Source organism: Sardina pilchardus, chromosome 13, assembly GCF_963854185.1.
Source record: "Sardina pilchardus chromosome 13, fSarPil1.1, whole genome shotgun sequence".
Classification (NCBI taxonomy): Eukaryota; Metazoa; Chordata; class Actinopteri; order Clupeiformes; family Clupeidae; genus Sardina; species Sardina pilchardus.
The window spans coordinates 6,062,744-6,077,623 of record NC_085006.1 but is presented as its reverse complement, the minus strand read 5'-3'; the positions used below and the strand labels follow the sequence as shown (position 1 = coordinate 6,077,623).

The window sequence follows — 14,880 nt, the reverse complement described above, 5'->3', positions numbered from 1 at the left end:
TCCCGCTACCCCTGTTTCCCCACTGCCGTTCACCCCTCCCTGCCGCTCAAAGCACGCATAGCAGAGCACACACTCCTGTTTTCTTTGTTTGTGCAGAAAACAATGTTGCCAGGCAACCGCACCGGAGCAGGAGGGATGGAGGGTTGGTGTATGAAAAGGTGTGTTTGTGTGTGCGGACGTATGTGTCTGTGCACACGCAGATGCTCTCATGCGTATGTGTGTGTGGTGTGTGAATGTGTGTGTGTGTGTGTGTGTGCGTAAGGGGGAAAGTAAACTCCCCCCTCCTCATAGCGCGTGTGCTGTGGGTAATGTGTTGGAGGCGGTGTGTGTGTGTGTGTGTGTGTGTGTGTGGGGAAAGGATGTTGTTAAGGTGGGTGGGGGGGAGCGTTGGGGAGGAGGCTGCTCAATCATTCATGGCACACACGCTGGGTGAGGCTGCAGATTCACTGATGCGAAAGCTCAGTCACAGACCCACAAAACCGCTGAGCCACACACGATTGTGGACACTTTCACAACTGCTCCCGAAATGACACAGACATCGTGGAGGGCAATATCCTCGACAAGATAGCTGTGTAAGTGTGTAGACAGCGTGGAAGGCATTATCCTTGATAGGATGGCTGTATAAAAAATGCTGAGACGTATTTGTTAGATGTGGGGTAGCGACCTACGGCTAAGATATGGTTGTAAATGGATTTGTTTTGGGTTTTGTTTCCTGTTATTGTTTTCCTCTTCCTTCAGCCCTACATCCTCTCACACACCCTCTTTCTGTGTGTCTCTCTATCTCTTTCTCTCTCTCTCTCTCTCTTTCTTTCTGTTTTATCTCACTCTCTCTCTCTTTTCCTCTCTCCTCCAGAGCCCCCCTGTGTGGATGATGTTGGCTCTCGGACTCCTCCCCCTGCTCCTGCTGCAGGTGTGCGGCGGTCGGGCGATGGACGTTCCCGAGGATGTGACCGCCGAGTTCTCCGTCAGACTGTACCACCAGCTGCAGGCGACGGGGGGAGACGAGAACATCATCTTCTCCCCCCTGAGCGTGGCGCTGGGCCTGGGCATGGTGCAGCTGGGGGCCCGGGGAGCCTCCCTGGCCGAGATCCGACAGGCCATGGCTACAGCCACTACAGAGACGGTAGGGCTTACATGCACGCCTCACGTCAAACACACACACACACACACACACAAAAACTACCTCCAGCAGGTACACTGATGTTCTGTGGTCTTGGGGTACATTGATCGTTTGCAGTGTTCATCACCACAAGTAGTTATGGAGTCTTGTTTCCATGACATTTAATTTACATTTAATTAATTAAATATCATTCTAATTGCACATCAGTGTCCTAATTTCAAAGATACTTTCTATTTTGGTCATGTTCTCATGCCAACCGAAGCCGTTCCGTTTCTACATGGCCTGTTGCAGTGAATCAAGCTGCACTCCTTCGCACCTCCTCCTTATCCCTCGCTCCCTCTCTCCCTCTCTCCTCCCCTGCAGACGAGGAGCTGTCCCTCCTGCGGAACCTGACGCAGGCGCTGTCGGCGCGCGAGGAGCAGTACGTGCTGAAGCTGGCCAACTCCCTGTTCCTGCAGCAGGGCGTCCACTTCAACCCGGACTTCCTGCACCTCATGAAGAAGTACTTCCGGGCCGAGGTGGAGACGGTGGACTTCAGCGAGTCGGCGGCCGTGGCCGAGCGCATCAACGGCTGGGTGGAGAACCACACAGAGAGTGGGTGCCTCTCATTTGGTCTTTTATACACCCTCCCTTCCTTCCTCAAACCTCGTCCTCACTGATCTAGATAAAGAGTGATGGGGCGGCAACAATGGGGCAGTGTATCCAGTGTTAGTTATAGATCAGTGGGAACGAGCCTGGAGGACCGAGGATCGAGGATAGAGTTTGAGAGCCACCCAGTGAGTAGAACAGAGGAGAAGACTGGAGCTAGCTTTGGAACAGCTCTGAGAAAGTACTGCGTGGATCCATACCAGATCCGCCCCAGGCTAGAGCTGATCCAGAGTCAGCTGGTGGAGTCAATGGGGGCAGGCAGGTCAGATACCAGAACTGGACTCCTTGTTCCACAGCAGATCCAGACCAGATCTCCTCCACAGTCAGCTGTTGTGTGGGTGGGCTGGCATCATCTCAGTGATTGACAGGCCAAACAGCCTTTCAGTCGAGAGAAAGTACAGACTTTCCCACCATCAGGAAACAAATGCATCAGACCCAATCAGAATATCTTCAGAATGTCTAGTGAATATCTTTTCTGGATGGGGAGCAGCCGTGAGCTGGCTCTTTCGTTCCGGTAGGCCTGAATTAATTTCCTAATTTCCGCTCAGATATCCTCAAAATTGGAGGATTATCCTCCTTATTCCCTCACAGTCAGAGAAATCCTCGGGATTTTACAAATGCGAAAGATGCTTAGAGAGAGTGAGAGATGAATATGAATTCCACCTGTTTAAATCTCATACCGCCACACACACACTCACACACACACACACTCACACCCACACACACACACACACACCCACACACACACACAAGCGGGGCTCTGTATTAGTGTCTCATTACCCTCTCCGGTGTCTGGCGTGTGCAGGTAAGATCAAGGAGCTGCTGTCGGCGGACGACTTCAGCAGCGTGACGAGGCTGACGCTGGTCAACGCCGTCTACTTCCGTGGCAGCTGGAAGAACCAGTTCCGGCCGGAGAACACGCGCACCTTCTCCTTCAGCAAGGATGACGGCAGCGAGGTCCAGACCCTCATGATGTACCAGCAAGGAGACTTCTACTACGGTGGGTGCAGGGGGTTTGCAGGGGGTTTGGGGGGGGGGGAGCGGGTGGTATGAAACCATTATGGAAAGGAGGGATGGAACAATGTTATCGGAGAAAAGGTTTTGAAGAAACGCCACCTTTATGGAAGGTGGATTGAATGAGTGACAAATTCTAAAAAACAGATTGAATGGCAGATGTCGCTCTAGAGTAGAATAATGTTCCAGAGACAGGGACAGTATCCAGAACATGTTACCCAGCGGCCCGATTTGACACCATTGTTATTCACGAGCATAAAAGGCAATGGATGTGCTCACTCAAGCACCCTGTGTTATCTGGTATAATTAAATTTGCATTGTTGGTTAACTTTGTTGAATGCACAGAATGCGGTATAGCATTTTCCACTCATTACATTCCCCCTCAGAGGAGGCTTGTAAATGTGTAGTAGTGCTCTCCCTCCAGCTCTGGTCATTGTGCACTGATGTGTTTTAACAACGCAGCTCTGGGGTGAGTATGGTTCGCTGGAATCATATCAGTGTTGCCAGAGGGATAAAGTCTGTGTTGGAGTGTTGGGTCTGCTTCGAGGGCAAAACGTCTGTGTGTGTGTGTGTGTGTGTGTGTGTGTGTGTGTGTGTGTGTGTGTGTGTGTGTGTGTGTGTGTGTGTGTGTGTGTGTGTGTGTGTGTGTGTGTGTGTGTGTGTGTGTGTGTGTGTGTGTGTGTGTGTGTGTGTGTGTGTGTGTGTGTGTGTGTGTGTTTGTGTTTTGTTTAGTGCTCATATCAGTGTATACTGTACTTGAATCTACTGTACATGTGGTATTTGCTTCTCTCTGTGTCACTCACACATCAATTGTTATTTCTATTCATTGCATCATTTATTTCATTTCTGTGTCATTTCAGTTTCATTTTTCAGCCCGTTGTGTCTGTGACATTGTGTGGTTAACATCTGTGTGTAAGAGTAAGGACAATGTGTCAACCCAACATGTACAGAGAGAGAGAGAGAGAGAGAGAGAGAGAGAGAGAGATTGTTAGGATGTGTAGCTGTGAGGTGAGGGTATTATTTACTCAAACCCAATGTTTTTGTTTTCATTGTTGTTCAGCGTGTGTTTATGTATTTGAATTTCCTATTCAGCCATAGCCATATTTGTATTACATTATTATATTCATTTTTCTATAAGGTTGTATGCAGCATACTTAAGGACACATTAAAACAGTCATGTAAGATGTATGATGATAATTATAATAATAGTAATAACAACACAATAGCAACACTAACTAGAATTTCTGTAAGCATGTATTTGTGTGGAATGTATGTGTGCTTGTTTTATTTACCCTGATCTCTGGTTGTCTGCTTCTCTGAGTATCTCTCTCTCAGTTCTACTGATTCAGTTCTACTATCCTGCTGCCTCCAGTGTGCTGGGTATTGTACTCCACTGGAACCATAGAGATCCAGTTGACTGAGCTCAGGATAAAGTGTGTGTTGGTGTGTTGGGTCTGTTTTGAGGGCAGAAAAGTGTGTGTGGTTGTGTGTATGTGTGTATGTGTGTGTGTGTGTGTGTGTGTGTGTGTGTGTGTGTGTGTGTGTGTGTGTGTGTGTGTGTGTGTGTGTGTGTGAGTGTGAGAGAGAGAGAGAGAGAGAGCCCTGGTGATAGTCATTGAGGCATAGAGTAGAGGGCCTGCAGACACATAATATATCACTGCCAGTTCATTTGCATGAGGGCTCTGCTCCAAGTTAATGGTGAAAGAAATCAGAGGACATACTGTATTGTGGTACTCTCCTCATAGCAGCATAGCAGTGTGTGTGCATATGTGAATTTGAATCTACTGTGCACGTGTGTGTGTGTGTGTGTGTGTACAGTATGTATGTGTATTGTGTGTGTGTGTGTGTGTGTGTGTGTGTGTGTGTGTTGTGTGTGTATTGTGTGTTTCATCTCTCCATCGCAGTATGTGTCTGTGTGTGGCCATGTGTGTGTGTGTGTGTGTGTGTGTGTGTGTGTGTGTGTGTAATCCTGTTCTCCCTGCCTCTCGCTGATCCCCCTCTTGTTTCCATCTCCTGTCTGTCAGCGTGTAAGTCACCTGGCAGCTGAGGGCTGCAGCAACACAAGGGGCTGCTGTGGAGTGGAGCTCCTGTGTGCTGGGAGCATTATGGTCTCTCTCTCTCTCTCTCTCTCTCTCTCTCTCTCTCTCTCTCTCTCTCTCTCTCTCTCTCTCTCTCTCTCTCTCTCTCTCTCTCTCTCTCTCTATCTCCTCTCATCCCCCCATTCCTTTGTTCTCCGTCTCTCTCTCCCCCTCTTTTGCCACAAAAACATGAAAGCTTGCAGATGTGCTCCTGCTGTGCTGACTCCTCCATACACCCTGTCCTACATTCATCACCACAATAAGGAGCTGGATTATTCTCACACAGCTATAGCACATACCCCACACACCATATACACACACACACACACACACACACACACACACACACACACACACACACACCGCTCAGTCACACCACATACACCGCATGTTCACGCCACACACAGTTACTCACACACACACCCACCACACGCATGGCATATAATCACATCACACACTTGTCCCCCTTTCTGGTAAAGCCCATTCAAAACAGCCCTAACCCATCGATATCGGTTTGGTTTCAGTAGATATGCTCCACACTTGCTCCCAGACATAGATTAGACAACACAAGCTTTCCCTCGCTCACTTACACTTACACTTAGACTCACACGCTCTCTGGCAGACTAATTAACTGCACTCTCCAACACACACACACACACACACACACACACACACACACACACACACACACACACACACATCCTCTGCGTCTCATCATTGCCCTAACTGTCCTCTTCTAAGCTCTGTTCTACACCATACGCTACCACACTCCCTCCCTACACAATGCATCTCTCCAATGGGCTAACACTGACCAACACTGACCCACCCCACCTCCTCCTCCGTCCACAGGCGAGTTCAGCGACGGCAGCACGGAGGCTGGCGGCGTGTACCAGGTGCTGGAGATGCCGTACGAGGGCGAGGACATGGGCATGATGATCGTGCTGCCCAGGCAGGAGGTGCCCCTGGCCACCCTGGAGCCCATCATCAAAGCCCCCCTGCTGGAGGAGTGGGCCAACAACGTCAAGAGGCAGAAGGTGGAGATCTACCTGCCCAGGTAGAACGGACACGCACCAGTGACCGCATAATGAAGCCAGTGCTGTATTTGCCAGAGTTCAGGAGTTCAGCCATAATTGCAGTTTCGGATAATAGCCCAAGACGAAACATCATGTTCTCTTAACATGTGCAGTGTGAGATGTAGCGGAAGAGAGCTCTCTTGACCCGAATCGCAATTCACAACTCTCACCCACACAACCAAATGTGTACTTAGCTAAAGGCAATATGCCTCAATGCTACTGTAGCATTGCTTTCCTGCCTACACCAACTGGTGCATTGGCTAAGTTCCTGATCTAGCTATTGACATTTTGATAGGTTTCTCACTCTCTCTCTCTCTCTCTCTCTCTCTCTCTCTCTCTCTCTCTCTCTCTCTTGTGTGTGTGTGTGTGTGTGTGTGTGTGTTTCGGCAGATTCAAGGTGGAGCAGAAGATTGACCTGAGGGACACACTGCAAGAACTGGGCGTCCAGAAAATATTCACCAAGGATGCAGACCTCTCTGGCATTACCACTGACATGGCTGGTAGCTATTAAACACACACACACACACACACACACACACACACACACAACACATCATAACACACATAACGACACATCCTAATGTTCTCCAACTCTCCCGACCTAAATTCACTACACTGCACTGTGTGCTTGTCCAGTGCGGGAGGCTGAAGTGACAGTTTAATTACAGGAAATGGCCGCCGCTGGCTTCCTGCGGTGCGACGCTGCAGCTCTGGCGCTGGCCTGATATGTCCGCTAAAAATACCGGCCTGATTGCTTTTATCTGCTGCTGCCGCCACCGCGCGCCCCTCAGCCCCCCCCCCCCCTCTCTCGGCCCCACTGGCCCCTCCACCGGCCGGATGGGCTCTAATGATAGCCTCGCTTCAAAGGTCAGGTGATAATGGCCCAGAAAGGCACGTCCACCTGAAGGGAGTCGGAGCTGACACATGCTGTGAGACATTTTTCAAAAATGCTCTCGATGACGCATGTGGCCACATCAGCCGTCATTGAAAATAAACAGAGGTAGATTAAACAGGCTTTAAAAAAAAAAAAATCTTGATGGATGAGGTGTCTTAGGCTGCTTGTCTTCGACACGATCTACCCGGCAGGCGGTGTGGTGTTCGCCATTTAATCCCTTTTTGATCAAGAAATGTGAGTGATTAGCAGCAGGCTGAGGTTTGAATTGTCTCATCAAACGGGATTGTGTCCTTGTGAGCCACCCTCCTAGTCAGTCAGATGGATGGGAGTCTTTAAGAACACACACACGTATAAACGCCCCCTCACTCTCTCTCTCTTTCTATCTCCCCCTCTCTCTCACACACACACATACACAAAACACACACACATACACATACACATACACATAAACACACACTCACACACACACACACACACACACACACACACACACACACACGCACAGTCTCACTCTGACATATTCACAGGCACCACACATGCCTGCTTGGTTAATTACATCCAATAACAAATGGGCTGCCAGGCAGCGGCTCTGCTCTCCATCTGTCCTCTCTCTCTTCCCCTCCTCTCCATGACCGTGTCCTCTCTCTCTCTCTCTTCCCCTCCTCTCCATGACCGTGTCCTCTCTCTCTCTCTTCCCCTCCTCTCATGACCGTGTCCTCTCTCTCTCTTCCCCTCCTCTCCATGACCGTGTCCTCTCTCTCTCTCTCTTCCCCTCCTCTCCATGACCGTGTCCTCTCTCTCTCTTCCCCTCCTCTCCATGACCGTGTCCTCTCTCTCTCTCTCTTCCCCTCCTCTCCATGACCGTGTCCTCTCTCTCTCTCTCTTCCCCTCCTCTCCTTGACCGTGTCCTCTCTCTCTCTCTTCCCCTCCTCTCCATGACCGTGTCCTCTCTCTCTTCCCCTCCTCTCCATGACCGTGTCCTCTCTCTCTCTCTCTTCTCCTCCTCTCCTTGACCGTGTCCTCTCTCTCTCTCTTCCCCTCCTCTCCATGACCGTGTCCTCTCTCTCTCTCTCTTCTCCTCCTCTCCTTGACCGTGTCCTCTCTCTCTCTCTCTTCTCCTCCTCTCCTTGACTGTGTCTTCTCTGCTGTTTCAGATGGGAAGGATCTGTTTGTGGGGAAGGCCGTGCAGAAGGCGTACCTGGAGGTGTCTGAGGAGGGGGCCGAGGGTGCTGCCGGGTCAGGTAAAAGCCTTGCTCTAATCTGCCATCTTTCCTCTCCCTCCCATCTCTAAATGGACTTTAAAACTACAATTCCCATGTCTATCTGACCTCTCTTTGTCTCACCCTATGACCCACCTTTGTCTCTGCTGGGCTTTTTCATGTAACTGACACTTAGCCCTTAGTGCTATCTCCCCTCTGTGCTTCTCTTTCTGTGCGTAGTTACCATATTCTGTTGTGTAAAAAGCTACTGTCGTTAGACTATTTATAAACACTGGATTCTCAGTAGCAGCAAATGCTAACAGTGCCCCCTCCTGTTGGCAGTTAGCTATGGTCCTCTGGGGCATGTGAGGGGTATGTTGGCTCCAGCATGGAGGGCCATGTGAGCTAGTGTCTGAGGAGTCGTCCTACTGATAATGTGTGTCATGTGCCATATCTATCCTGCAGGCATGATTGCGCTCACAAGGAATCTAGTGCTATATCCCCAGGTTATGGCAGACCATCCATTCTTCTTCATCATCAGAAGCAGAAAGACAGGTATGGGCCTCTGTAAACACACACACACACACACACACACACACACACACACACACACACACACACACACACACACACACACACACATAGAGAAGAGTTGCCTTTGCCACCTGGAAACATATAATACATGCTTGTATAAATGACTGTTAGATAATGACTGTTATTTAACTGACCCTCAAGTTACCCCTTACCCTGCCAATTAATTTCTGACACATGTCCACGTGACTAAAAAATAAAGAACACCTAATTCAAAACATATAAAAACAGCCCCCTCTGACAGAATAATTCACATTCTTCCCATTTTCTCCAGGCTCCATTGTTTTCATGGGGCGGGTGATGAGCCCTGAGGTCATTGAATCCAGCATCCAGGACTTCGACTCTGTCTAACCTCCCTGCTTTATCAAACCCAACATGTTGATTGTGTTCGTACTGTAAAGAGTCTCAGAGCCTCAAAAGCACTCCACCTCACACAACACACAGTAGTCTGTCTCCCTGTCATCACTCACCATGGTTTTATAACCTTACCACAACACATACAATATACTCTATAACATGATAAACGTGATGGTGTTTTGATACGACGAGATATATACCCAATGGGGGATGGAGAGTGCTGTAAATATGCTGTATGGACGAGGTGAAGGTCACGGTGACCTTGAGTAGTGAGGGTGCAGGACACGACGTATCCATCCATGGGTTAACCTCCATCTCTGTGTTTCAGTAGGAGCCTGACAGGCCAGGCACTCACATACTCTGCTACAACTCATTTCTTTTCTTGTATATTTGCTACTGTGTCAGGTAGAGGACGTAGATATTTATTGTGAAATTATTAAAAAAAAAAGAACAGATGTGAGCAGTATTCTAATGAATCACTTTTTTGAATCTCTAATTAAATTGAATCTTTTTCTCTCTCTTTCTCTCTCTCTCTTTTCTTCTCTTCATTTCTTTCCTACCTCCTGAGGTTATTGCTTTTAGTACAGTTAAACTGAGATATATGCCTTATGAGTTTCTGATTGAGCAGATGTCTGCAGGGTGTACAGGTCAATAAAGAGGTTATCAGGCCAATGTGGCATTTCATGTACAGGGATTTAAAAAAAAGAACTAAGAACACCAGCTGTATTCACTCTTTTGAGAAATAAACATGAATGTGTAGACACCCATTTTGTCATTGTGTTGATTGTTATGAAATATTAACTTAAAAAACCGGATGACGTCAGCTGTGTATCTCTGACAATTGTTCCCATTCCCGACCCAACACACACACACACACACACACACACACACACACACACACACACACACACAAGGGAGGACAATACAAAGTATCAGAGATATTGTGTTCCCCATCCCCAGAGGAATAGGTCTACTATATAAAATGTCTAAAGGTCTGCACAATGGCAATATTGGAGAAAAGCACCAGTCCAGACATTACACCAAATACCACTAGGCTCAGGAGAAGTTGAATCTCAAGAATAGGCTATGTGTGTGCAAATCTGATATTGATCATGTCAAATGAGTTTGAAATTGGGATTGCTTTTTAATTCTTTTTTTTTTATTATTAAAAACATGTTCCTGAGACTGTTCTTACAGAAAAACAAAAATGGGACATAACATTCTAATTTAAGTTTTTAGCCATATAAGGGTAAATTGCTACAAAGTGATGATTTGCTGGGTCTGTCTTCCTGCAACATAGGCTACCTAGGCGCCGACACATCTCGCACTGCCTTGGATAACTTACAGCATTGCTAAGCAACAGCGCCTGCCCCTACTGACCTCCTTCAGACTCGCAGGTAGCTCAACTGGATCAGCAGCGCGAGTTTACGGGAATAGGCACATCTCGCTTCTTGGCAGCACAACTCGTCCCAATGGGAAAGTTCACTTTTGCTCCAGAACGCTGCTTCTGCTGTGTGTTAAATGCCACTGGATATCGTCACAGCCGAAGGACATGTCAGAAAGGTAGGAAATAATAATGGGTTGTATAACTTTTTTTTCTCTTGGCGAGCCCGAAGTTTAATGATCAAATAAAGCAATATGCCTACTTTATTAGACGTGCGTTATGTTTGTGAGGTTTTTTTGTAGGCTAGTTTCGGGGTGGTGTCTCTAAACGTTCTTACTCTCTTTGTATAACGGGCATTGACAAGACAATGTGTCGAGTTATTTTATTTACAAAGTGCGTGCTGTCGCGTAATTCTCTACTTAAGTAACGAAATAGCCCGTTGACATATCAGTAAAATACACTGAATCAGAGACACAATGTTAATCAGGATGTCCTAATGATAGTATTATAGAGCAATGACACCTGCTCAGGTGTCTTGCTGTTATGGCGACCGCTTAATCCGATGCAGGGTGCAGAGTTCACGGTAACCAAAACCTTAACGGAGCAGGGTCAGAATTTCAGCGCAACGGATGTACCTGCGGGCTCTAGTTTCAGGGAACCTCAGCTGTTCGCACTGAACCTTTCTTTTGTGTTGGGATCATTTAATGTCTCTGAATGTACAGTCCGAATTTTGGTTATGGGCCATATCAAACTTTTGTTTTGAAATCACACTAGGTGGACAAGCATGCAATTGTAATTGCTTTCTTATTTGTTCATTTATGTATGAAGGCCATGATTATTGAGATGTTTTGAAATGCAAAAAAAAAAAAAAAAATAGTTTTGCAAATGTTTATCTTAGACCTAAATATGCATCTGTCCAAGTTTTTACTAGCGATGCTCCACAATAAGCTTCTTGGTAGTATACAATCTAAAGAAGGCTAATTTGTTTCTTTTTACATATTCAGACAAATGTGTTTATTTTAATTGCAGAATAGTTTTAATATTGATTAGTGAACAATATAATGTACACATCATTTTACAATGCAAAAGTCCCTTGCACCTCTTTGGAATTGTGATTTTTGGAAGAGATACAGCCTTTCTATTGACATTTCTTGATCACTGTTCTCTTTACTTGTAAGTTTATTCGTCTCTCTCTCTCTCTGTGTGTGTGTGTGTATGTGTGTGTGTGTGTGTGTGTGTGTGTGTGTGTGTGTGTGTGTTTCTCCATGTATGCTTGTATGTGTGTGCATGTGTGTAATGCTCATAAATACTGCGCCATAAATACATTTCTGCTGGTTTCCTCTTTGTTCTCTCTCTCTCCCCCTCGGTTGTGTCTCCTCAGTTCCTCAGGAGTGAACACAAGCAGTGACAGTCTCCCAAAATCGCACACGTCTCACTGCTCCGAGCTCCGAGACACCCACACTCCTCTCTCGGTGGAACAGAGCCCAGACTCGGGCATTGTTGCCACTCCAGTGAGTAGCATGCCTCATGGCGCTCTACTAGGACCGACACTAATCTATGGATGTTGGCTTGTAGGAGTGGGTTGTGCAAAGAGGTGTTATTTCAAGTTCATGAAAATGATGCCAGGACCTGACTTTTCCTTTTTTAAAAATGTGTTTACTGCGGAGTACGAGTGTGATTATCATACTCTAGCAGGGTAATTTTTTTTTTTTTTTAATGTCATTTACAATGTAAGAAGAGGTTTGAGATTTTGATTGAGGTGGAGATCAGTGTGTTTCATGAGTCAGTCTAACCTGCTGTTTCCCTTGATTCAAGTAGATGCACCGTACAGTATAAGCTTGGGCACTGGTTCACCTATTCACCCTATACGCTCCCTACATTATACATTGCATGTGATTTGCTGGAGAGCTTGACCTGTGCATTTGTTCACCTCGGGTACACCCATGGATAGCAACGCTCTATAGGCAGGCTCTGGTGTCACACGCCGATGAAAGCCAGTGCAAGGGGTCATCCATAGAGTGTAGGCTTACTCCCCACAGCGCAGACTTTAGGCCACGAGCGCTTCATGTAAATTTGATGCAGGCCTCAGAGCAGGAGGGTAAAAAAAACACTTTGCTGGGGTCAGGGAGTGTCAGCGCCACACAGGTCAGAGGCCTGCCTTGGAGCGGACATCAGCACAACATGCCAACAAGCTTCCTCTCCGCGATGGTGGTTAACGACTACAGAGGACATTGTCAGGGTGTACGGTGTTTGTGGCTTGAGGTTTCCCGAGCTAATTGCTTGCTTTTTTCTTTTTTGTCCTGTCAGCTGCCATCTCACCGGTTTCGGTTCATCTCGTGGCATCGGCTGGAGGAGAGTGATGTGCGCGGGGACCAGCTCGCCTGCCCCCGGGTCAGAGAGGGTAAGAGCCTGCGCCTGCAACGTCGTGGTAACGTTTTTAAAGCATTGCATCGCACATCTGCATCCTCTCGCCGCCACACGACAGTGACGAGCAGCAATTAGCCCAGATGAGGTTTCATAGTAGAGATCGGATCTCCTCGGTAGGAAGCAATTACGCCAGCGAGCGGCATGGCCGTGTAGGCTACCCAATTAACAGAGACGTTTGTGCAATCAGGGCTGTGTTGTTTTGACATGGGAGATGCTAATCTGTCCCGGGACGTCATCAAGCAGGGCCCACGGAGGAGGAGCTGTTTCTGAGAGGGGAGCAGAACGCGCTGCAGGCCGCCGAGGAGAGGCAGAGGAGCAGGAGGAGGAGGAGGAGGGAGGACGACGGACAGAAGTGGGAGGAGAGGCTGCAGGAGAACTGGGAGAACTGTGTGGTGAGTGGGGCGGGAGGTGGGAGATCCACAACACGTCGTCCAGAGGAGATCTGGACTTTACAGTCATCCAGTATGCACAGTTATTGGTGTACTGAGTGAGGCTGTTACTGAGACTTAGCAACAAGCCCATATCTCATCTCATGTAGTCATATCTATCTCATTATCGTAAATCACTGGTGCTGTTCTGAACATGAACATGAACATGATGCTCTTATCTTGTCTCATGGTGTAGCTTCTAGTTTCATGGTGTTTTGAGACCCCAACGTTGTCTTTAAGGCAGCGCTGCCTGGAAGGCGCTAGGGTTAGGCATCGGTTAAGGTTAGGGTTAGGGGTAGGATCAAGTGCCTTTAAGTCAACAGTGGCAGCGCTGCCTGGAAGACGATGTTGGGGGTTCAAAACACCATCGAGCTAATTTCTATCTCATATTGTTGGTGCTGTTCTGAGAGCAACTAGATGCTCCTATCTTGTCTCCTGAAGTCACACGTATCTCATGTCTCCTGTGCTGTTGTAGGAGCTGAACCTGTCCTACCAGGACTTGGGAGATCCGTACCAGCTGGAGAACTTCACTCGGATCCTGAGGCGGCTGATCCGTGTTGAGAGGCTGCAGCTGGTGGACAACTCTCTCAGTGACCTGAGCTCTGTCCGTCTGCCAAGGTACAGCACGCCGGCCACCCGTCAGGAGAGCCGTCATGTGGTGTGTGTTTATTTGAGACGTGATAACCCCAAATTACTGACCGATGTGTCTCTCCATGATTGTCTAGTGGCTTAGTGGTACACCTTGGTATTTCACATAAAAGCTGAACGTATGCGATTCTGTGGTTTAGATGCAAATACCTGAATTTGCACCGCAACCACTTGACGTCCATCCGCCAGCTGCCAAAGATGCCTCAGATCCAGCACCTGTGCCTGTCGGAGAACGGCATCGGGGCCCTGGGGGAGCTGGCCCTGCTGGGGGCCTCTCCGCTGCAGTCGCTGACGCTGCGCCGCAACCCCTGCCAGTTCCTGGAGGACTACCGGCCACGGTGAGACGGAAGGAGAGAGGGAGAGAACGCGAAAGAGAGAGACACGCTCTGTGTTTTTTTCGCACTGATTCTCACTGTTGCCCCCGTTTCTGTCCTCTGCCGCAGTGTTTTCTCCTGCTTGCCAAAACTCCGTGTTCTGGATGGAATCCCAAAGCTGCCAGAAGATTCCGTGCCGTCTCCGATGTCTGCAGCATCGAGACTGTGCACCATTTTGTGACACTCTAAGATGTGAATTCACTGTGAAAGGACAAAGACAATGCTCCATACCTATTCAGGCAAAACCAAGAAAAGCCAAGTGTACAAAGTTTTATACACAGTATTATGTTCATACAGTACAATACATTTCTATATAAGATGGATGTCTGATTTCAGTCCTTATTTCAAAGTTTATCCCAGATAGGAACGCATCCTCCTGATAATCAACTAATCAATATTTCAATGGCTATATAATCCATATGTTTACAGTATGGCTACAGATCGCATGTCAGTGTGATTTAGTGCCTTAAATAGACTCCCCCTCTCGTGTACACTCACCCAGTAACCCAAGACAGTAACTTTTTGATACTATCTAATCTATTCCTCTCTGTAAGTCAGTGTAACACCAGAATATGGACACGAGGGACATGAGAGGAATCTGGTGCCGTCTGCCCTGTATTATTCAGTCATTTTGCTTGCTGCTT

The 14,880-nt window shown here is 47.7% G+C and overlaps 2 protein-coding genes across 3 annotated transcripts; both read left to right on the top strand.

Annotated features, from left to right (window-relative positions):
* The first annotated feature begins 552 nt into the window (after positions 1 to 552).
* serpini1 (serpin peptidase inhibitor, clade I (neuroserpin), member 1) lies at positions 553 to 9,738 on the top strand. The gene is given in 10 exon segments (XM_062552212.1): positions 553 to 572; positions 854 to 1,097; positions 1,100 to 1,123; positions 1,484 to 1,714; positions 2,574 to 2,768; positions 5,710 to 5,914; positions 6,324 to 6,433; positions 7,983 to 8,069; positions 8,493 to 8,582; positions 8,893 to 9,738. Coding segments are annotated over 9 exon segments (1,248 nt in total). The 5' UTR covers positions 553 to 572; positions 854 to 868; the 3' UTR covers positions 8,970 to 9,738.
* Positions 9,739 to 10,417: 679 nt separating this feature from the next.
* LOC134099765 (uncharacterized) lies at positions 10,418 to 14,486 on the top strand. Of its 2 annotated transcripts, none has more exons than XM_062552753.1 (7): positions 10,418 to 10,538; positions 11,741 to 11,870; positions 12,667 to 12,760; positions 13,030 to 13,178; positions 13,690 to 13,832; positions 14,003 to 14,200; positions 14,306 to 14,486. In XM_062552753.1, the coding sequence occupies exons 1-7, from the start codon at positions 10,528 to 10,530 to the stop codon at positions 14,415 to 14,417; spliced, it is 837 nt and encodes a 278-aa protein (XP_062408737.1). In that variant the 5' UTR covers positions 10,418 to 10,527; the 3' UTR covers positions 14,418 to 14,486. The 2 variants fall into 2 exon arrangements, with proteins under 2 accessions (XP_062408737.1, XP_062408736.1); XM_062552752.1 differs by having other exon boundaries at positions 13,027 to 13,178.
* The last annotated feature ends 394 nt before the right edge of the window (positions 14,487 to 14,880 follow it).